This window comes from Pseudoliparis swirei, chromosome 24 (assembly GCF_029220125.1).
Source record: "Pseudoliparis swirei isolate HS2019 ecotype Mariana Trench chromosome 24, NWPU_hadal_v1, whole genome shotgun sequence".
In the NCBI taxonomy this organism is placed as follows: Eukaryota; Metazoa; Chordata; class Actinopteri; order Perciformes; family Liparidae; genus Pseudoliparis; species Pseudoliparis swirei.
Window position 1 is genome coordinate 2,193,752 of NC_079411.1, and position 22,992 is coordinate 2,216,743.

General features: G+C 47.8%; 1 protein-coding gene across 1 annotated transcript in view; it reads left to right on the top strand.

Moving 5' to 3' along the window:
* Positions 1–22,992, top strand: part of usp34 (ubiquitin specific peptidase 34) — a 29,503-nt gene that overhangs the window by 1,143 nt on the left and 5,368 nt on the right. Inside the window, exons 2-60 of the mRNA XM_056408672.1 lie at positions 3–495; positions 636–850; positions 965–1,083; positions 1,733–1,860; positions 1,978–2,067; positions 2,216–2,311; positions 2,408–2,490; positions 3,006–3,160; positions 3,318–3,431; positions 3,548–3,647; positions 3,757–3,919; positions 3,997–4,123; positions 4,702–4,852; positions 4,984–5,084; positions 5,539–5,754; positions 5,842–5,967; positions 6,344–6,466; positions 6,648–6,731; positions 6,855–6,941; positions 7,040–7,240; positions 7,356–7,438; positions 7,533–7,573; positions 7,659–7,783; positions 8,227–8,379; positions 8,629–8,751; positions 8,848–8,942; positions 9,100–9,404; positions 9,620–9,783; positions 9,867–9,932; positions 10,119–10,265; positions 10,907–10,963; positions 11,124–11,201; positions 11,937–12,031; positions 12,133–12,305; positions 12,391–12,541; positions 12,628–12,706; positions 12,807–12,860; positions 12,957–13,052; positions 13,138–13,202; positions 13,296–13,371; positions 13,986–14,033; positions 14,108–14,173; positions 14,258–14,338; positions 14,426–14,511; positions 15,152–15,320; positions 15,465–15,539; positions 16,058–16,209; positions 16,711–16,864; positions 17,437–17,481; positions 17,631–17,735; positions 18,066–18,213; positions 18,927–19,231; positions 19,443–19,772; positions 19,897–20,054; positions 20,153–20,231; positions 20,414–20,540; positions 21,112–21,219; positions 21,604–21,708; positions 21,819–21,943. Of these exons, the coding sequence (XP_056264647.1) occupies positions 3–495; positions 636–850; positions 965–1,083; positions 1,733–1,860; positions 1,978–2,067; positions 2,216–2,311; positions 2,408–2,490; positions 3,006–3,160; positions 3,318–3,431; positions 3,548–3,647; positions 3,757–3,919; positions 3,997–4,123; positions 4,702–4,852; positions 4,984–5,084; positions 5,539–5,754; positions 5,842–5,967; positions 6,344–6,466; positions 6,648–6,731; positions 6,855–6,941; positions 7,040–7,240; positions 7,356–7,438; positions 7,533–7,573; positions 7,659–7,783; positions 8,227–8,379; positions 8,629–8,751; positions 8,848–8,942; positions 9,100–9,404; positions 9,620–9,783; positions 9,867–9,932; positions 10,119–10,265; positions 10,907–10,963; positions 11,124–11,201; positions 11,937–12,031; positions 12,133–12,305; positions 12,391–12,541; positions 12,628–12,706; positions 12,807–12,860; positions 12,957–13,052; positions 13,138–13,202; positions 13,296–13,371; positions 13,986–14,033; positions 14,108–14,173; positions 14,258–14,338; positions 14,426–14,511; positions 15,152–15,320; positions 15,465–15,539; positions 16,058–16,209; positions 16,711–16,864; positions 17,437–17,481; positions 17,631–17,735; positions 18,066–18,213; positions 18,927–19,231; positions 19,443–19,772; positions 19,897–20,054; positions 20,153–20,231; positions 20,414–20,540; positions 21,112–21,219; positions 21,604–21,708; positions 21,819–21,943 (7,664 nt within the window). The remainder of the gene's footprint in view (positions 1–2; positions 496–635; positions 851–964; positions 1,084–1,732; positions 1,861–1,977; positions 2,068–2,215; positions 2,312–2,407; positions 2,491–3,005; positions 3,161–3,317; positions 3,432–3,547; positions 3,648–3,756; positions 3,920–3,996; positions 4,124–4,701; positions 4,853–4,983; positions 5,085–5,538; positions 5,755–5,841; positions 5,968–6,343; positions 6,467–6,647; positions 6,732–6,854; positions 6,942–7,039; positions 7,241–7,355; positions 7,439–7,532; positions 7,574–7,658; positions 7,784–8,226; positions 8,380–8,628; positions 8,752–8,847; positions 8,943–9,099; positions 9,405–9,619; positions 9,784–9,866; positions 9,933–10,118; positions 10,266–10,906; positions 10,964–11,123; positions 11,202–11,936; positions 12,032–12,132; positions 12,306–12,390; positions 12,542–12,627; positions 12,707–12,806; positions 12,861–12,956; positions 13,053–13,137; positions 13,203–13,295; positions 13,372–13,985; positions 14,034–14,107; positions 14,174–14,257; positions 14,339–14,425; positions 14,512–15,151; positions 15,321–15,464; positions 15,540–16,057; positions 16,210–16,710; positions 16,865–17,436; positions 17,482–17,630; positions 17,736–18,065; positions 18,214–18,926; positions 19,232–19,442; positions 19,773–19,896; positions 20,055–20,152; positions 20,232–20,413; positions 20,541–21,111; positions 21,220–21,603; positions 21,709–21,818; positions 21,944–22,992) is intronic.

Sequence of the window (22,992 nt, forward strand, 5' to 3'; positions counted from 1 at the left end):
AGAGGAGGAGGAGGACGACGAGGACGACGAGGAAGACGATGACGACGAGGACGACGACGACGAAGACGATGACGACGAAGACGACAAGGGCAGCCGGTCGGCCGCCGAGGGCGGGCAGCAGAAGGAGCAGACGGAATCCAGGAAGAGGAAGGCGGAGGAGGCGCTCGGCGAGGGCTCAGGGGGCGGGGCCAAGCCCAAGGTGCTCCCCTTCAACCCGGAGACCTCCGCCGTCATGGTTACGTCGGCGACGTTGGAGAGCCGGATGAGGATGTTGGACGCCTGTTCTGCATCTATGTCCACCACCCGGCCCGAGGGGGCGGAGCCTCAGCAGCAGCAGCAGGCGGACATCGGGCCCTCGCAGATGGTCCAGGGGCCCCAGGAGCCTCCGTGCCTGCCGCTGCCCGGGGACTTCCTGGGCGACGCCATGGGCAACGAGCTCTTCAACTGCCGCCGCTTCATCGGCCCCCAGCATCACCACCATCACCACCACGAAGGGTAAGGCGCTACAGTTGGCTTTTTTTAAGACTGGAATGATAATGTTGCTTTTAAAAAAAAATCTAAAATCACGTAAACAAACGCTGCTGCGACGCAGCCGGCTTAAATGTTTTTAATATAAACCCCGCCCCCTCCTTCAGCCCCACGGTGGAGGACATGCTGAGCGCCGACGACGTGAGCTGCAGCAGCTCCCAGGTCAGCGCCAAGTCCGAGAAGAACATGGCCGACTTTGACGGCGAGGAGTCGGGCTGCGAGGAGGAGCTGGTCCAGATCAACTCGCACGCCGAGCTCAGCTCCCACCTGCAGCAGCACCTCCCCAACCTGGCCTCCATCTACCACGAGCACCTGGTGCAAGGTGAGTCGCGCTCGAGGCCGGCGGGTCTTCGACTCGCGGCGAATGCGTGCGGCGCGGTCGACTTCTCAGAGGTACCGGAGGAACTCACGTTGTCAGCGCTCTACGTCTCCGCAGGTCCGGCGGTCCATAAGCACCAGTACTCCGGCGGCCACGCGGTGACCGACATCAACCTGGACAACGTCTGCAAGAAGGGGAACACGCTGCTGTGGGACCTGGTGCAGGACGAGGACGCGGTAGGACTCTGAACGCCTCCATCTTCTCTCTCTGCTTCCTTCGAGGGTCACGTGTTTAAGGGCGTGTACAGTCGTGTCCTCGGTTTCAGAAAGTCAGCGAAGCCCGACCAGGCTCAAGAGCAAACTCCGGGGGTTTTCAAAATACAACGCCGGCAGTGTTGTCTTTGTTTCCGGGGCTTCGAGAAGGCAGCAGTTGCTTCGTAGACACTGAGCAAAAGCTCACGTGTGGATGTCGCTTTATAACCCAGCCGACCGCCTCAAAACCAGGACCTTATCTTGATTACCGCGGTCCTTTTTTTGAATGTTTTTGCTGCGTCATAACCGTTGACATTTTACACAACCAATGGATTCATGATGAAAGTGTTGACGAGAGCACAACACCTCACGGTGCAGCGGATTGACGCTTTTAACTTTAAAATGTCGAACATGCAGAATCGGGCCAATTAGTCGTGATCTTTTTACTGACCAGAATAATAGGGGTTATGATTTCTACCCTAACGCACGCTGGATATTTAATTTATTATTACAAGACGTATTCACGTGACCACGAAGTAAAAGCAGCAACAGCTAAAGGAAACTAAAATATGAATAAAAAGGAAACTGAATGACCTTGTGTGACCTCATGTGTGTGTGTGTGTGTGTCTTGTAGATTCATCTCTCTGAAGGTCTGATCAACGAGGCGGAGAAGCTCTTGTGTTCGCTCGTCTGTTGGTTCACCGACCGGCAGATCCGCATGCGCTTCATCGAGGGTTGCCTTGACAACCTGGCCCACCACAGGTAAGAGTGACCCCACACACACACACACACACACAGCCCACCCCGAACACATTGGTCAGATTTTTAACCAGAAAACTCTCACTGTTTTCTTGAATCTCTTTTCTCTCGTCCTCTCAGGTCTGTTGTGGTTTCTTTGCGTCTTCTCCCCAAACTTTTCGGCACTTTTCAGCAGTTTGGCTCCAGTTACGACACCCACTGGATCACCATGTGAGTTAAATGCTGTAGTGTGTTTGAGATGTACATATATATATATATATATATGTTAAATGGAAATGAGAAGGAAAGCGTCTTGTTTCACGAGTGTGTGCGTGTGCGTGTGTGTGTGTGGTCCTCTCTTCTCTTTCGGCTCCGTCAGGTGGGCGGAGAAGGAGCTGCACATGATGACGCTGTTCTTCGACAACCTGCAGCACTACATCCAGGAAGTCCGAGAGCACCGGCACAAGTTCGCCCTGTAAGAGCAGCGACGCAAACACGTGTGTGTGTACGACCCTCGTGGACTTCAGTTGAATATGGTTGTGTGTGTGTGTGTGTTTGTGTGTCGATGCAGTTACAGCCACAGCGCGGAGGTCCAGGTCCGTCTGCAGTTCCTCACCTGCGTCTTCTCCACTCTGGGCTCTCCGGACCACTTCAGTAAGATTCAGCTGCTTATATTTGGCCAATAAATCCTCATTCTGGACAAAAGAAAAGACGTTTAAGCAAATAGTTTGACACTAAAGATACTTTTATGCTAAAAAACAACAACATTACAGCGTACAACTACAGATGCAATGTCCAATCTCCTCTAATAATAATAATTATATCTTTAAAATCCACTGATGTTAGTGAATGCAACACGTGCGTTTCAAGTCTTTGCAGGTTTCCTATATATATGCTCAAGAGAGTTGAAAGCTTAACAATAGTTGAATTTGCTTTAAAGCTTTTATCCCGGGATGTAAAGTGGAGTGATTTTTTTTATTTAGATGTACAGAAACGAGTCTGCAGAGAAGCGTCCTCAGGAAATGAACTATTGAAGCGTGTTTGGTTTCTCTCTCGGGGAACGCTGCCGTCATGGACCTCGTTATGCAACCCGAGCTGCCGGCTGAGGACAAAGCTCCCGCTGTGTGTGTGTGTTGTGTGTGTGTAATTGTGTGTGTTGTGTGTCCCAGGACTGAGTCTGGAGCAGGTGGACATCCTGTGGCACTGCCTGGTGGAGGACGCCGAGTGCTACGACGACGCGCTGCACTGGTTCCTCAATCAGGTCCGCAGCAAGGATCAGCATGCAATGGGCATGGAGACGTACAAGCACCTGTTCCTGGAGAAGGTGAGGGGGGGAGGGGGGGGTGCAGTTTACCAAGCTGTCACTCATCTGCAGTAGAGCGCTTCAAATGCAGTTTGTCTGTGGTCATGATGAGAGTGCTTCATCCAGGAGCGACACACTAGTGTGTGTGTGTGTGTTTAATGTAACTGTGTGTCTTCAGATGCCCCAGCTGAAGCCGGAGACCATCAGCATGACCGGCCTGAACCTCTTCCAACACCTCTGTAACTTGGCCCGCCTCGCCACCAGCTCGCTGGACAACGCCTCCAGCTGTGAGGTACACACACTCCTCTGAAGCTGCACAACAGAGGAGAAGAAACGTTGTTTATTTGGTTGTTTGGACTAGTCTGTAGACTGAGGAGATTAAAGGTGTGTGTGTGTGTGTGTCTCCAGCTGTGTGGGATGGACCAGCTGTGGGGCATAGCTCTGAGAGCTCAGTCGGCCGACATCAGCCGCGCCGCCATCCAGTACATCAACTCCTACTACATCAACGGTTGGTTTCCCTCCGTCACGTACGCCTGGGAGAGTAGGCGTGTGTGTGTGTGTGTGTTAGGGGACCATATTTAATGGTAAATTCAAAGTGTCCTTGTGTGCGCCTCCAGCTGGTAAGACGGGCCTGGAGAAGGAGCAGGAGTTCATCAGGAAGTGCATGGAGAGTCTCCTGATGGCCTCGGCCAACCTGGAGAAGGACGCGCACTCCAGCCTGACGAGCATCGAGCGGGGGCTCCTCATGCTCAAGACGCACCTGGAGGCCTTTCGGCGCCGGTAAGGACGGTCGACTAGAACCGCGCGTGTGTTGTTTTGTACGCGCCTCGACCCTCACGGCCTCCTGTCCCTGGCAGGTTTGCGTACCACCTGCGTCAGTGGCAGATCGAGGGCACGGGGATCAGCAGCCACCTGAAGGCGCTGAGCGACAAGCAGTCGCTGCCGCTCAGGATCGTCTGCCAGCCGGCCGGCCTCCCCGACAAGGTGATACACCTCCATCTACACCTCCATCTACACCTACACATCCACACAGGAACCATTACGGTGTACAAGCCTGGCATGCAACCTTCGGTTCTGAAAAGTTCCTTAAACTTGTATTATATTGAATGTCCACCAGGGGGCGACTCCTCTGGTTGTCTAGAAGTCTATGCTTCATGTGTTAAAGCTGCATTCTCTCTCCTGACCACCAGGGGGCTCCTCTGGTTGTATAGAAGTCTCTATAGTGACTCTACTTCTCTTGATGTATTCCCTCAGTAAACATTGTAAACATGAGTTTATGTCTTAGTCTCTAGTTTCAAGTCTTCTTCTATACAGCATGATGTCATCATTTAGTACTTTATGGTCATTTAGAGTCACACAGACCATGAAGCAGGGGACGCTTTAGGGGCGGGGCTACAAGGTGATTGACAGGTCTCGACCAGAGGTGTACACAGCGTCTCTACGTCACTCCTCCACAGTCCCAATATGATCACTTCCATTTACTGGTTGTAAAAAACGTTTTTTTAAATATATTTTTCTACTGTTCAATCAGTAGTGTGAGCTATTTGATTTCTCACCTGCAGATGACGATCGAGATGTACCCCAGCGACCAGGTGGCAGACCTGCGGGCGGAGGTGACCCACTGGTACGAGAACCTGCAGAAGGAGCAGATGAACCAGCAGGCACAGCTGCAGGAGTTCGGCCAGAGCGGCCGGCAGGCGGCGGACTTCCCAGGTCAGCTCCCTCAGATCCTCTCGTCGTTGTTTTTGTTGTCGAACAAACACGTGTGTGTAGATCGTCAGCAGCTTCCCCTCTCTCCACGTCCTCAGTGAGCTGGTGTGTGACGTCTGTGTCGTCTCCTGCAGGAGGCTTGATGGGACCGGTCCGCATGATCTCCTCCGGCCACGAGCTGACGACCGACTACGACGAGAAGACGCTGCACGAGCTCGGCTTCAAAGACATGCAGGTGACCGCCCGGTTTCTTTCAGCACGCTATTTTCATTGGATGCCGAAGACTGATCGCACCTCGGGGTTCGTACGGTCATGGAAAACCTGGAAAAGTCATGGAATTTTAAAAATGGTCATTTCCAGGCCTGGAAAAGTCATGGAAAAAAACTTAAATTGTAAAAGTTTTGGAAAAGTCATTGAAATTTGTTATAATAACATGTTCATTTACACCGAGTTTGAAATACTTTATACGTTTTTTAAAGAAAGACGCTCAAAATATAAGCCGGCGTACGCTCTCAATACGCAACATTTTCTAAATTTTTCATGTTCATACCGAGATTTCAGTTTGGTCATGGACATTTTTATTTAAAGTCCTGGAAAAGTCCTGGAAATCCATTGGTCAAAATGTGTAAGAACTCTGAAACCTAATGTCCTGTGTGTGTGTGTGTGTGTGTGTCTGTGTCTCTCCCCAGATGGTGTTCGTGTCTCTGGGAGCTCCGCGCAGGGAGAGGAAGGGCGAGGGCGTCCAGCTGCCGGCCTCCTGCCTGCCCCCCCCCCAGAAGGAGCACATCCCCATGCTGCTGCTCCTGCAGGAGCCACACCTCCCCACGCTATTCGACCTGCTGGAGATGCTCGCCTGCTTCAAGCCGCCCGGCCCCAACACGGAGAAGGTCCAGGACAACCCCGAGGTGGGCGTGGCGCTTTGTCGCGGGATGCAGGAGCGACTTTTATTGTGAAGGAAAAAAAAGATGATGACAACTTGTTGTTCCATCCAGAATGCGCGGTGCGAGGAGCTTCACCTGCACGCGGAGAACCTGTCCCGCCGGGTTTGGGAGCTGCTGATGCTGCTGCCTACATGTCCCAAGATGCTTCAGGCCTTCCAGAACATCTCGGATGACACGGTCAGTCACCTCGGGGGGAGAGGGAGAGAGAGAGAGAGACTCAGCCACGCCCATCACAAAGAGGAACTGAGCCTAAGATGCAACATCTGATCCCTGTTTTTAAAAATCAAAAGTTCCTTATTATGGCTCCACAAACTCGATACCTCCCCACTTCCAAAAGGGCTTCCTGTGGGAACCATGACGATGATGTCATCTACATGGATGGTTCTTATGTCATATTGGTCTTATCTCTCAAAATGCCTCTTGAGTGCGCCCACTGGGCGGGTCAGGCGCTATGCAACAGTATTAAAGTAACACCGTGTTTATTTGTATATAGCCCTCGTCTCAGGATCTATGCATTCCTTCTGTTATGCTGAATTACTGAACGTGTGTGCAGAATGGGGAGGGTCTTTGCTGGAAGGAGCTGCTGAGGATCAAAAGCCCCCACAAGCTGTTGTACGCTCTGGAGATCATCGAGTCTCTGGGGAAACCCAACCGACGCATCCACCGGGAATCCACGGTGAGCAACACGCTTCTGTCACAAGAGAACATCTCAGCTCGAAGCAACACGTACTGGAACAACCTCCCATCGATACTCGTATTTAATATCGTCAGCTTGGCGTATAGAAACGAGCACACGGACCCCGAGGCGTTCGGCTCTGCGCTCGTTTGTAAAGCTGCGTGTTTGTTTGTGTCTCCAGGGCAGCTACAGCGACCTGTACCCCGACTCCGACGACTCCAGTGAGGATCAGATCGAGAACAGCAAGAACACCTGGAGCTGCAAGGTACGACCGGCACATCGGACTTTTCATCTTCTTTCAAATATAACTATTTATAGATGTCCATTTAATCACAACAACACACAGTAGATGTAGTTAGAGTCTTTTCTTCCTCTTCCTGCCCTCCAGTTTGTGTCGTCTGGAGGCCTCCAGCTGCTCCTGGAGATCTTTAACTCGGGCATCCTGGAGCCCAAAGACCAGGAGTCCTGGACTGTGGTGAGAGAGAGAGAGGGAGAGGCCGCCTCCCCGTTTTGAGTCCAGATGGAACGAGTCGTTTGATTGGTCCGTCTCGTGAACCTCTCCTCTCTCCTCAGTGGCTGCTGGACTGCCTGGCCTGCCTGCTGAAGCTGATCTGCCAGTTCGCCGTGGACCCCGCGGACCTGGACCTGGCCTACCACGACGTCTTCTCCTGGTCCGGCCTCGCCGACAGCCAGCGCAAGAGGGCGTGGGCGGGCAAATCCCGCAAGTCCACCGTGGAGCACGGCAAAGGCCTGCACATCCCCCGGCTGACGGAGGTAAGCGTCCCGTCGGGTGCGGTCGACTCGGCCGATCGCCGGAGGTGATTTTATTCTGAGTGTCTCTCTCTCTCTCTCTCTCTCTCTCTCGCTCTCTCTCTCTCGGTTCTCCCAGGTGTTCCTCAGCCTCGTCCAGGGCACCAACCTCATCCAGCGCCTGATCAACGTGGCCTACACGTACGACAACCTCGCACACAGGCGAGTACAGAACACGCCCCCCCCCACCCGGTCTTCAGATATTACAATGCACGAGGTATAATAATTTACACGTTTTGTCTTTTCCCGTCTGCAGAGTTCTGAAGGCTCAGTCGGACCACAGGTCTCGTCATGAGGGTGAGAACTCTTATAAACACATAAGATAAAGAAACATCAACAATAAATGAGAACAACAGAAGTAAAACCCGTTTATTCCCCCCAGTGACTCACTACTCCATGTGGCTGCTGGTGAGCTGGGCTCACTGCTCCTCCACGGTGAAATCCAGTCTGGCCGACAGCGACCACCTCCACGACTGGCTGAAGAAACTCACCCTGCTGGTACCCGAGGTGAGCCGGCCTCCGTTTAATATAGAACATATGATATTAGAGGGATATTGGATTTTATTGGGATTGGTATCCAGAGTTCACTTCAGCCCTGACCTTTCTCTTCTCACTTAAAGTCTGAGAAGAGAAAAAAAATCTGTGCTTTAAAAAGCCTTTGAAATTCAAATGAACAACATCTTGTATATTTCATATGAATACATATATTTTTATTTATTTAAAAAAAATGTATTATTATTTTTATATATATATTATTATTTATATGTTATATATATATATATTATTATTTGTATATATATATAATATTATTATTCATTTTTTAAATGTATTTTCTATATATCTATTTATTTTTATGTGTGTGTATATATATATATATATTAATTATACATTTTTTTAAGTTCTTTTCTTTTTTAATCAATTTGACATGTTGTTGTTGCTGTTGTTCTCAGCCGGCTGTGAGACACGAGGCGTGCAACGGCCTCTACAAGCTGTCGCTGTCGGGTCTGGAGGGCGGCGAGTCCATCAACAGGTCCTTCCTGCTGCTCGCCGCCTCCACGCTGCTCAAGTTCCTGCCGGACGCACAGGCCCTCAAGCCACTCAGGGTGGGTCACACACACACACACACACACACACACACACTGCAAACTACACTCTGTGTCAGAAGTCCTCTGGGACGATGATCTGACTCAATTTTGAGTTTTGCTACATTGAACCAGTTTGTTTCTGAGAGACATCGTTCCTCTGGATCGATGCTGGAGACACTGGGACACACACACACACACACTCACACACAGAGACACACTGTTGTGTGCGTTGCTGTGGTTACAAGTGATGTTGCCGGCGTCCCGCAGGTGGAGGACTACGAGGAGGAGCCCCTGCTGAGGATGGGCTGTAAGGAATACTTCTGGCTGCTGTGCAAGCTCACCGACAACATCCACGTGAAGGACAACATCCACGTGAAGGACGCGGGTCAGGTGAGGGACGGCCCGGCCGCAGTACCGCTGGCTACCAGCAGGGGGCGTCGTGGTGTCGACGAGCCGTTGCTAGTGTCGGTCTGTTTGAACTCACAGAAGGTCTCTCCCTCTCTGTCGCTGGCCGGCTCCATGCAGACCACCCTGCTGGACCTGGACGCCCTCGCACGCCACCTCGCCGACTGCATCCGGAGGTCAGACACACACACACACACACACACGTCTCCTTTCTCCTTCCTCCTCTCTCCTTCCTCCTCTCTCCTTTCTTCTTTCTCCTTCCTACTCTGTACTTTCTCCTTCCTCCTATTTCCTCTCTCCTTCCATCTCCCTCATCTCTCCTCCCTCCTCCAGCCGTGAGATCCTGGACCAGCAGGACGGCGCCATCGAGGACGACGGGCTGACGGGCCTCCTGCGCCTCGCCACCAGCGTCCTGAAGCACAAGCCGCCCTTCAAGTTCTCCCGCGAGGGTCAGGAGTTCCTGCGCGACGTGCACAACCTCCTGTTCCTGCTGCCCAGCCTGGCCGACCGCGCGCAGCCCAAGTGCAAGTCGCACGCCGCCCGCGCCGCCGCCTACGACCTGCTGGTGGAGACGGTGAAGGGCTCGGTGGAGAACTACCGGCTGCTGCACAACTGGGTGATGTCGCAGCACATGCAGGGTGAGGACTCGGGAACCCCCAATTTCCATATCAGAACGTTTGGGAAAGAATGCAGTGAAAATTATACACAGTACCTTGAAAAGCTCTTTATAAAAATAGAATGCATTATTATTATTATGATGATCACACAGCATTAGACCATAGTCGTCAGCATTGTAAAAATGCATTTGATGTCGGAGTAAATTCGGTGTATTTACCTGCTCTTCCTCCTCCAGCCTCTCACGCCCCGTACAAGTGGGACTACTGGCCCCACGACGACGTGCGGGCCGAGTGCCGCTTCGTGGGCCTCACCAACCTGGGGGCCACCTGCTACCTGGCCTCCACCATCCAGCAGCTCTACATGATCCCCGAGGCCCGCCAGGCCGTCTTCACGGCCAAGGTGAGCGCCTGCAAGACAAAACGGAGGGCAGAGCAACCGCAGGAAGGAGTTTAAGATCTCATAGTGTGTGTGTGTGTGTGCAGTACGCTGAGGACATCAAACACAAGACCACGCTGCTGGAGCTGCAGAAGATGTTCACGTACCTCATGGTGAGTTTGAGGTCCACACAGCTCTTGACAAAACGTCTTCTTCTTCTTCCTTGTACTTCTTCTTCCTTGTACTTCTTCTTCTTCCTTGTACTTCTTCTTCTTCCTCCTCCTTGCACTACTACTTTTTCTTCTTCTTCTTCTTCACCACGTGGGCTAAACTCTCACTTTGCACACCGCCCCATTCAGGAGAGCGAGAGGAAAGCGTACAACCCCCGTCCGTTCTGCAAGACGTACACCATGGACAAGCAGCCGCTCAACACCGGGGAGCAGAAGGACATGACGGAGTTCTTCACCGACCTCATCACCAAGATCGAGGAGATGTCGCAGGAGCTGGTAAACGAGACGTCGTGATTGAGTTCTGAGTATATATACACATATATGTATTTATATATATATATAAATACTAGGGCTGTCAGCGTTAACGCGTTAATCTATGCGATTAATTTGGCCGCGTTAACGCACTAAAATATTGTAACGCAATTAACGCAACTTTGTTTACTTCCGGTGTTCGTTGAAGTTTTTACACTCAAACCGAGTGTCAAACCGCGGCAGGACGGTTTAACACTGTTTCCGTTTTTAAAACAATTATTTCTCCGCGAAAATAAGGAGCAGAAATCAGTTTAAACTCGTGGATGAATCAGTCGGGTTTCAGGACCAATGGGGGTCTCAATATACTTCTTTTTTTTGACTAATCTGGATGTTTCACTGAAGAAACTATTTATCATCCACAATATTAAATCCCTCGCTGGCACTTTTTGAAACACAGCTCTGTGTGAAGTTTTGTCTTTAAAAAGAAGAAAACAACTTTTAATCGCGATTAATGAATTTCAAAATGTGCGATTAATTAGTTAATTTTTTTTAATCGATTGACAGCCCTAATAAATACATATATGTATATATATATGTAAATTAGAAAATTACATATTTATGTTTATTTATTTCCGTGTTTATTGAATGTTTCTTTGTTCTCGCAGAAGAACACCGTGAAGACTTTGTTCGGAGGCGTCATCACCAACAACGTCGTCTCTCTGGTGAGTTTGGGGACATTATTTAGATTATTTTTATTTAATTGAGTAATAATTAAGATTTACTTTCCCAAAAAGTGGGTGGTTTAGTTTTTTAAAGAAGCCTTCAAGCACACCTGTCATTTTGATCCTTTGCCCTTATTCTATTTACGTTTTGTTCCTGCAGGACTGCGACCACGTCAGCCAGACGGCGGAGGAGTTTTACACCGTCCGATGTCAGGTGGCGGACATGAAGAACATCTACGTGAGTCTCTAGTTACAGGTTTTATTTCCTGTGCAGGTAAAACTCGTATCTCCAGACGATGTTCACGATGAAGTGAAGGATGAAAGTGTTTCCTTCATAATAAGCTCCTCACACTTCTTTAGATTAATAAACTCTTTAAAAAGCCTCTTGAGCAGCTGGAAAATGCTTCGTCACAAAACTGAAAACAGTTTTTTTCTTTCTAGAGATACGAGGTTCTCACACATGAATGTATAGAACATGATGCATTGATGTAGATTAAACTAGGCTATAAAGGAGTTAAAAACATCTACAGCAGGAAAATGCAACATATACATTAATGTAGCAGTAATATTAATCCAGAAAACAGTATATATATTTATATATTTTTTTATAGATCTATTTATACATATTTGTAATATATTTATAGACATATATTTGTATAAAATTAATTTTTAACACATCTTTTTATATATATATATATGTTTATATTTCTATATATCTTTTTTTAAAATATATATATATATATCTTTTTTATATATTTATTTTAAATATATTTATATATAGTAAAACATTGACCGTGTACATTGTACTGCTCAATAAATACTTTTAGTACTTTTCGCAGGTAATACTTGCATACTTTTACCTTAAATATCTGAATAATTCTTCCACGTAAATATTGATAAAAACCTTGCTGTCCTCAAACGTTACATTCTGGGGAAAGCTGTGAACGTTTTCTTTCTTGGCGTCTTCACTCAGGAATCTCTGGACGAGGTGACCATCAAGGACACGCTGGAGGGGGACAACATGTACACCTGCTCCCAGTGCGGCAAGAAGGTCCGGGCCGAGAAAAGGTCCGGGCAGCTCTCTCTTGTTATATTAACACAAAATAATAATAACAAATAACTCAGAATAATCTCCTCTAACTGACTTCCCTCCGTCTCTCCTCCCGCAGGGCGTGTTTCAAAAAGCTGCCGCGCATCCTGAGCTTCAACACCATGAGGTACACCTTCAACATGGTGACGATGATGAAGGAGAAGGTCAACACCCACTTCTCCTTCCCGCTGCGCCTCGACATGACGCCGTACACCGAGGACTTCCTCATGGGCAAAGGGGAGCGCAAAGAGGGTACGGGAAAACTATATACGAGAAAAAACGTCCGAATATTTTTTGTCTGTGCGTCTCGTTTTCCGAGCCGTGTGTTTCGTCGCAGGTTTCCGAGAAGAAGGCGAGTCGAAGGTCACTGAGAGCTACGAGTACGACCTCATCGGCGTCACGGTGCACACGGGCACGGCGGACGGCGGCCATTACTACAGCTTCATCAGGGACATCGTCAACCCGCACGCCTACAAGAACAACAAGTGGTGAGCGCAGGAGACGATGACGAGGAGGAGGAGCTTAAAGATTTGGGTCGCTCTGGTTTTAACGGCGCCTCCTCTTCTTCTCGCAGGTACCTGTTCAACGACGCCGAGGTGAAGCCCTTCGACTCGGCACAGCTGGCGTCCGAGTGCTTCGGAGGAGAAATGACGGTGCGAGCGGCGGCCCAGAGAAAAATAACACATTTCGCCCCCACCGGGTCGCTCTTGAATTTTTTGCTGACATTGCATTTTTTCTTTTTTTCCCTTTCAGACGAAAACCTACGACTCCGTCACGGACAAGTTCATGGATTTCTCTTTTGAGAAGGTGAAGATGGATTTCACCCGCTATTTTTTTCTTCTCATTTTCTTTTTTTCTGAGGTTTAATAATATTTCATGTTTAATAATGGTTTTAACCTGCAGACGCACAGCGCCTACATGCTCTTCTACAAGCGGGTGGAGCTGGAGGAGGAGAACGGGAAGGACTTCAGCTTCGACGTCTCTCCTGATCTGCTGGAGGTATAAGCAACAACATTTGTTTAACATTTTGAATCTGTACATTTATACCTGCGTGTGAATGACAACTGTTCCGCGTCTCTTTCAGTGGATTTGGCACGACAACATGCAGTTTCTCCAGGACAAAAACATATTTGAACACACGTACTTTGGGTGGGTATCAAACCTCGTACTCACTTTGACAGAGTAGATTCATGGTTACTGCTCTCCTCCCACTCTTCCTTATACTGCTGACTTGTTTCTCAGGTTCATGTGGCAGCTGTGCGGCAGCATCCCCAGCACCCTGCCGGACCCCAAAGCCGTCTCCCTCATGACCGCCAAGGTGAGAAATATCACAGCGTCAAGAGATAAGGGATGAGATGAAGAGGTTTTATTGTCATTGTTGTTATACAACGAGATTTCATTTGATGGCCCACAGCCAGATAAATATACAGAGATTAGAGAAATAAAAAAACGTTACCAAGTAAAATGAGGGAGATGTGTGCGTTTGTTTTCATAGTGAAATTCAAGCTTTTCACACAACAATTAAAAGAGTTTTGAGTTGAGTCTTAATGGCTCTCAACATGGCGACCGCTGAGCCAGCATGCCGTAGCTAACGGTGCTAACCGTACAAAATAATAGCAAAGAAATAGCTAAAAGTGTTTTATCTTCAAATGTGAGGATTTGCTGTTTTTTTATTTATTTGTGTGATTTCAATTTGTTTAGATATTTGAACATATAACAATAACAAACATAAAACAATAACAAACCAAATCAACAACAAAACAATAACAAACAAAAAACAATAACACACATAAAACAATAGCACACAGTACAGGATGAGACGCCCTACACCAGTACATGAAGAAGAACACAATGTGTATCTTCTGGTGTTCTTGTATTATTTCTTCCGCATGAATCTTTCCTGTAAATGCTCTTTTCTTCTTTTCTTTGCAGCTCAGCACCTCCTTCGTCCTGGAGACCTTCATCCACTCCAAGGAGAAGGTACGGCCCGCGCTCCTCTTTTTATTGCCGCTCGTTTGGCGCCCCTCTGACTGACTGTCCCCCCCCCCCTCCAGCCCACCATGCTGCAGTGGATCGAGCTCCTCACCAAGCAGTTCAACAACAGCCAGGCCGCCTGCGAGGTTCGACAGCGGCTCGCGCACCTTTGCAGGTATCTGTTGTTGTCATGGCGACGCCTCACACGTCACCGCTTCCCTCCGTTTCAGTGGTTTCTGGATCGGATGGCCGATGACAACTGGTGGCCGATGCAGATCCTCATCAAGTGCCCCAATCAGATCGTCAGACAGGTGAGTTTCTGTCTTCATACCTGATGCCGCGGCGTCCTCTCCCTGCCGTCGCACACTGAAAGATTCTCGCGTGCGTCTGTCCTCCAGATGTTCCAGAGGTTGTGTATTCACGTCATCCAGAGGCTCCGCCCGGTTCACGCTCACCTCTACCTGCAGCCCGGCATGGAGGACGGGTACGTCGCACCCCATTGGTCGGATCTGTGCCCGACGTTCTACTGCATGTTTTAATGGAGCCGTTCGAGATGAGCGGCACGACCCGACGCCGTTGTGTCTGACGCCGAGAGGCCAGAGAGATCCAAGCGGGAGCCGCGTGTCGCTCAGTGTCTCCGTCACTCTGGGCTCTGAGAAAGATTAGTGGCTCCACAACTGACACACACACACACACACACACACACACACTGCAAACTACACTCTGTGTCAGAAGTCCTCTGGGACGATGATCTGACTCAATTTTGAGTTTTGCTACATTGAACCAGTTTGTTTCTGAGAGACATCGTTCCTCTGGATCGATGCTGGAGACACTGGGACACACACACACACACACACACACACACACACAGAGACACACACACACACGCATGCAGACACACACCGTTTATAGTCAGGATGTGTTGGACTGAATCAATGTCCAAGAAAAACTCTGCTGCCAGTCGACCTGCGATCATACATGTCATAGTTTGAATACCTAAAGCTGCACACCCCCAAAGGACTATTTTTTAAATGTGTATGTATATTTATCTATATATATATATTGTATATTATTCCCTTACCTGTGTGTTCCTTAGCGTGTCTGTTTTGGCTCCTCCCCCTCAGCTCTGACGACATGGACGGGCCGGTGGAGGACATCGGCAGCCGGTCCTGCGTGACGCGCTTCGTGAAGACGCTGCTGTCCATCATGGAGCACGGCGTGAAGCCGCACAGCAAACACCTCACGGAGTACTTCGCCTTCCTCTACGAGTTCGCCAAGATGGGCGAGGAGGAGGTCGGTCTGAACGCTGAAGCTCGTTTGTTTGTTTGTATTTTTTCTTTCTGATATTTTTTTTTACTCTTGTTTTTTTATTTAAAAAATGGGACAAATGGAGTCTCTTTGATGTTGTGTGACCGTGGTCTGTCTCCGTGTCTGCAGAGTCAGTTCCTGTTGTCTCTCCAAGCCATTTCCATCATGGTCCATTTCTACATGGGAACCAAAGGCCCAGAGAACGTAGGTCTACACCAGTACTCCATGTTAGAATACTCACTGTTACTACAGTACTACACTGTTTACCATCATACTATCATTCTGTGTGGCCTGATTCTATTTATTGGTTATGCAGAGTTATGCAATTTATTTTATTCTTTTAGCTATTATTGATTTACTTACTGCTTCTATTTATTAGTGATGCAATTTAATTTATTTTATTCTTTTAGCTATTATAAATATTATTGATTCACTTACTTCTTTATTCATTGCTTATGCAATTTTATTAATTTCATTATTTTAGCTATTATTATTATTATTGATTCACTTACTGCTTTATTTATTGGTTGTGCAATTTTATTAATTTTATTATTTTAGCTATTATTAATGTTATTGATTCACTTGCTTTATTTATTGGTTATGCAGAGTTATGTAATTTAATAAATTTGAATCTTTTAGCTGTTATTAATATTAATTTACTCGTATCATCATCTTAATTCTGCACGGCAAATAACCCGTAAATGAAGAGTGTCCTCCCTCAGCCTCAGGTGGAGGTGCTGTCGGAGGAGGAGGGGGAGGAGGAGGACGAGGAGGAGGACATCTTGTCTCTGGCGGAGGAGAAGTATCGACCGGCCGCTCTGGAGAAGATGATCGCGCTCATCGCTCTGCTGGTGGAGCAGTCTCGCTCCGAGAGGTACGAGGGAACGGGTCAGACTGTGGGTCGTGGTTAGCGGGTGGGCGGTGGTTCAATCCCCGCCCTAGACGATGCGTCCTTGAGCAAGACGCTTAACCCCGAGTTGCTCCCTGTAGCTGTGTGAATGTAACATGATGTCATCAGAAACATTTTTGGCCATAAGCTAAGAATGAATATGCTAATATCGACGATTTCACACAAATGTCTCATAAAATATTTACAATTTGGACAGAAAACTGCAACTTGATGGTCGTTTAAGGTCTGAGGCGTATATATGTATTTATATTATAAATTAAATTATATTAAATTACAAACAGTTTGTCCCCTTATTTTATTTTCTATTCCTTTTACACCTGAAGTTCAAACAAGACAAACACAAGAGTAGAAATACAATAATGTAAATAAGTAATTGCCATAAATAAACACAATGAGTGTGTACGGTTGCAACTGCATCCAGGCGTCTTACCCTCTCCTCCTCCTCTTCCTCCTCCTCCTCTCCAGACACCTGACTCTGTCTCAGAGCGACATGGCGGCGCTGACGGGGGGGAAAGGTTTCCCCTTCCTCTTCCAGCACATCCGAGACGGCATCAACATCCGGCAGACCTGCAACCTCATCTTCAGCCTCTGTCGCTATAACAACCGCCTGGCCGAGCACGTAGGTTCATCACCATGGCGACGGGCTCATCAGAACCGATTCAGAACTTTTACTCGGGATGCGACTTACGGCGTCCATCTTTTAACCGCATATTATATAACTTCAAAGCAAATTATTTCACAATGCTGAATGGCCAATTTCAAAATAATGTACATTTTATTATTGAATTTATTTATATATATATATAATTATTAATAACATATACATATGTTATTTATATATATGTGGTATATATATATATGTGTGTTATATATTTATGTGGTATTAATATATATATACATATATTTGAATACCATATATAAATATGTATATATTTATGTGTTATTAATATATATAAATAATATATATTACATCAATTTAATTTATTTGCAGAAGGCAGTAGAAATAATTGTATTAATATATGTTATTACTATATGTATAAATATGTTATTCATTTATGTATATGTATGTGTATATATATATAGACATGTGTTATTTATAAATAAATAATTTGTTATCATAGAAATTGTATTTGCAGAAAGCAGTATAAATACTTGTATTAATATATAATTCTCCTCCCGGCGGCTGTACAGATTGTGTCGATGCTCTTCACCTCCATCGCAAAGCTGACTCCGGAGGTGAGATCCACGAGTTTAGAGCCATGCAGATTTATCAGCCTGTCTTTTACTTGCTTCTTTGTTCTTTATCATCTTTGATGATTATCTCGTGGAGTCTAACCTCCCGAGTGTGTGAGAACGGACCACAGCGTTGTGTTTGTCTCCGTCAGGCCGCCAACCCTTTCTTCAAGCTGCTGACGATGCTGATGGAGTTTGCGGGCGGACCTCCGGGGATGCCCTCCTTCGCCTCCTACATCCTGCAGAGGATCTGGGAGGTGAAACACAATTCACTGTTTTATATATTTTAAAAATGAAGCTTTTATTTTCTAATCCGTGTTTCCTTTAAACGGTGACATGTCGACCTTCTGCTTTTATTTTTTTAATGCGACTTGAAATAAAAAAATCCAGTTTATTTTTGTGTATTTATGAGTTTTTAATCGATCACCCAGAACTTTCTCCAATGTGATATTTGAACCGATAGATCAGGGGTGTCAAACTCATCTTCACCAGCATCATGGCCGCCCTCTTAAAGGGCCGGTGTAACTGAAACGCTCTATAAACTACTCCCGAACATATTGCAAAACAACTCTCCTTCTCCCCTCCAGGTGATCGAGTACAACCCGTCCCAGTGTCTGGACTGGCTGGCGGTCCAGACCCCCAGGAACAAGCTGGCCCACAGCTGGGTGCTGCAGAACATGGAGAACTGGGTGGAGCGCTTCCTGCTGGCTCACAACTACCCCCGGGTCCGCACATGTAAGAGCCTCGGGCGTCCCCCACAATGCAACGCTGCGGCCAAGTGGATGTTAGACATTTTTTAAAAACACCCTTAATAAATATGGGCTCGGCTTACTATAACACGTGTGCAGATGCATCCACGTTTATTGTGTTTTTATAAATGTTTTCTTTGGTAAGTGACTGCGGTATAATACCCATAATGCACTCTGACATGTTCCAATATAGAAAATAACGGACATCTTGGACCCGACATCGGGTCTAGTCCCATTCTAGTGAACGTGATATTTTAGGAACATTTTAAGACTTGGACTCGAGCTCGCTGTGACCTCATGAAACATTTTGGGCCATAAGTTAAGAATAAATATGATAATAATGACGATTTCACACAAATGTCTATTAAAATCGTTACATTTCGAACACACGTGGATGAAAACTGCAACCTGATTGGTCGTTTGAGGCCCGAGGCGGTAATTCTAGTTTTGTTTTGCCTGTTCAGAACTTTTCCTTTAAAATAAATATATTTTATTAATTTTTACACCTGAAGTTCAAACAAGACAAACATCAGAGTAGAAATACCATAATGTAAATAAATAATTTCCATAAATAACCTCGATGAGCCTTTTCCTGCCGTAGCTTCACGTGCGTGTGGATGCAACTTTTATTCACCATAACGTGAGTTTGAACTCATAAATAATAATAATAATAATGCTGCTGTGACCGTGTCTCTCCAGCGGCGGCCTACCTGCTCGTCTCCCTCATCCCCAGCAACTCGTTCCGCCAGATGTTTCGCTCCACGCGCTCGCTCCACCTGCCGACCCGCGAGCTGCCGCTGTCGCCCGACACTACCGTGGTCCTCCACCAGGTGTACAACCTGCTGCTCGGGCTGCTGGGCCGCGCCAAGCTGTACGTGGACGCCAGCGTCCACGGCACCACCAAGCTGGTCCAGTACTTCAGCTTCATGACCTACTGCCTCATCTCCAAGACCGAGAAGCTCATGTTCTCCGGCTACTTCATGGACCTGTGGAACCTCTTCCAGGTACGCTTCCTCTTCCTCTATTGTTTACTCCTTATCTTCTTCACGCCTCAGTCTCCTGGTCTTCCTCTCCGGTCTGACCCTCTAGTCTCGTGGTCTGACCCGCTAGTCTCGTGGTTTGACCCTCTAGTCTCGTGGTTTGACCCTCGAGTCTCGTGGTCTTCCTCTCTCCGGTCTTACCCTCTGGTCTCGTGGTCTTCCTCTCCCTCCTCAGCCCAAGCTCTCGGAGCCGGCCATCGCCACCAACCACAACAAGCAGGCGCTGCTGTCCTTCTGGTACAACATGTGCGTGGACTGCCCGGAGAACGTCCGGCTGGTGGTGCAGAACCCGGTGGTCACCAAGAACATCGCCTTCAACTACATCCTGGCCGACCACGACGACCAGGAGGTGGTGCTCTTCAACCGCGGCATGCTGCCCGCCTACTACGGCATCCTGAGGATGTGCTGCGAGCAGTCGCCCGCCTTCACGCGGCAGCTCGCCTCGCATCAGAACATCCAGTGGGCCTTCAAGAACCTCACGCCGCACGCCAGCCAGTACCCCGGGGTGAGCGCCTGATCCCAGATCAGCTTCATGGACGAAGCCGGTTTGAGCTGTTCTCAGATCAGTTTCAGCTGATTTGTTGTTGTTGATTGTGTGTGTGTGTGTGTGTGTGCGCGGCCCCCTGCAGGCGGTGGAGGAGCTGTTCAACTTGATGCAGCTGTTCGTGGCGCAGAGGGCCGACATGAGGGAGGAGGAGCTGGAGGACGTCAAGCAGTTCAAGAAGACCACCATCAGCTGCTACCTGCGCTGCCTGGACGGCCGGTCCTGCTGGACCACGCTCATCAGGTCAGCACACACACACACGTTAAACACACACACACACACAATGGGCCTTGAGGAGCTGGTCTCTGGATCCTAACGCCTGGTTTTGCCGTCCCTCTTAGTGCCTTCAGGGTTCTGCTGGAGAACGACGAGGACCGCCTGCTGGTGGTCTTCAACAGGGGACTGATCCTCATGACTGAGGTGGGACCAGGACCTGGAGAAAGAGACTCACATTCCAGACCATCTAGATAATATCATTAAAGAGACATACACGCTGAACAATAAGACATTTGGAGATGAATTAAAGACTCTTGGACTTTCATCGTTTATGTTCTTTTAAAAGCGTAAAGCTGAAGCTCCTCGTTGTGCCGTCTGCTCCGCAGTCCTTCAACACGCTGCACATGATGTACCACGAGGCGACGGCGTGCCACGTCACCGGGGACCTGGTGGAGCTGCTCTCCATCTTCCTGTCCGTCCTCAAAGCCACGCGGCCGTACCTGCAGCGCAAAGGTGAGCAACAGATGCAACTTTATTTAAAATGAACAATCTAGAGGAGAACAATCAGACTCCACATGTACGAGGCAAACGGGACGCACACACACACACACGCACACACACACACACACACACACACACACACACACACACACACAACCAGAGCTCTACTGGAACTATCGGGGCAGTTGACCCATTGCTAAGCCCCACCCCCCTGGCCAAGGCTCTGCTCCGATTGGCCAGTGTGAGCTTGAAGACCAGGACTTAGACAAAGTGACAACATGGTCAGAGTAATATACCGCCAACTGTTAGTGTACTTTAGAGTAGTATATGATGTGGCATATACGTTTAAGATATATATAATATATATATTATAATATCATTAAATGCTATATTTAATTTATATTCCATATTATATAATGTTCATTTGTTACACTGATTTATTACATGAGTTTCTATGTTATATGATATTTCTGTAAAATAATATAGTACATATTATTTATATATTACTGTAATTTGTTTTAATTGCTCGTGTCAGTTCTTAATTATATATAAATAAATATATGTGTGTGTGTCTTCTCTCCAGATGTGAAGCAGGCTCTGATCCAGTGGCAGGAGAGGATCGACTTCGCCCACAAGCTGCTCACACTCCTCAACTCCTACAGCCCGCCCGAGCTCCGCAACGCCTGCCTGGGTAACACACACACACACACACACACACACACACACTGCAAACTACACTCTGTGTCAGAAGTCCTCCGGGACGATGATCTGACTCAATTTTGAGTTTTGCTACATAGAACCAGTTTGTTTCTGAGAGACATCGTTCCTCTGGATCGATGCTGGAGACACTGGGACACACACACACACACACACACTCACACAATTATCTCAATGAAACAATCAGGTGATTTTGATTTGTTATATTTTTATTTACAAATGTGAAGATTTGCTTGTTTTCCTTTTAAAAATGTTTTTTATAATTCATTAATTTTTTAAATGAGCTCCAATGCAGGGCTTTTATTTTGGTAACTACTTCCTTTTGACGTTCCGTGCTCTTGTGTCCCGGCTCATCCAGACGTGCTGAAGGAACTCGTTCTGCTGAGTCCTCACGACTTCCTGCACACGCTGGTTCCCTTCCTGCAGCACAACCACTGCACCTACCACCACAGCAACATCCCCAGTGAGGCTCCTCCTCCTCCTCCTCCTCCTCCTCCTCCTCCTCCTCTTCATCACCGTGATATTCTTATTAAAGTGTATTTTGTGTGTGTGTGTGTGTGTGTGTGTGTGTAGTGTCGTTCGGCCCGTATCTTCCCTGCAGAGAGAACATAAAGCTCATGGGAGCCAAGAACAACATCCGGCCCCCGAGACCAGAGCTCAACATGTGTCTGCTGCCGTCCATGGTGGAGAGCAGCAAGGTGGGGCCCTGGAGACCACCTGGAGACCACCTGGAGACCACCTGGAGACCACCTGTAGACCACATGTAGACCACCTGTAGACCACCTGTAGACCACCTGGAGACCACCTGTAGACCACATGTAGACCACCTGGAGACCACATGTAGACCACATGTAGACCACCTGTAGACCACATGTAGACCACATGTAGACCACATGTAGACCACATGTAGACCACATGTAGACCACATGTAGACCACCTGTAGACCACATGTAGACCACCTGTAGACCACCTGTAGACCACATGTAGACCACCTGTAGACCACCTGTAGACCACCTGTAGACCACCTGTAGACCACATGTAGACCACATGGAGACCACATGGAGACCACCTGTAGACCACATGTAGACCACATGTAGACTACCTGTAGACCACATGGAGACCACATGTAGACTACCTGTAGACCACATGGAGACCACCTGTAGACCACATGTAGATCACATGTAGATCACATGTAGACCACATGTAGACCACCTGTAGACCACCTGTAGACCACCTGTAGACCACATGTAGACCACCTGTAGACCACATGGAGACCACATGTAGACCACATGTAGACCACATGTAGACCACATGTAGACCACATGTAGACCACATGTAGACTACATGTAGACCACATGTAGACCACATGTAGACTACATGTAGACCACATGGAGACCACCTGTAGACCACATGTAGATCACATGTAGACCACATGGAGATCACATGGAGACCACATGTAGACTACCTGTAGACCACATGGAGACTACCTGTAGACCACATGGAGACCACATGTAGACTACCTGGAGACCACATGGAGACCACATGTAGACCACCTGTAGACCACATGGAGATCACATGGAGACCACATGTAGACTACCTGTAGACCACATGGAGACCACCTATAGACCACATGTTTACTTAATAACAGACTTTTACTTTTACAAAAGAAATGTTGGATCTTTAAAACCCGTTAGTAATTTCTCTCCTTCCTCTCTATCCCTCCTTCTCCCCCTCTTTCTCGGTCTCC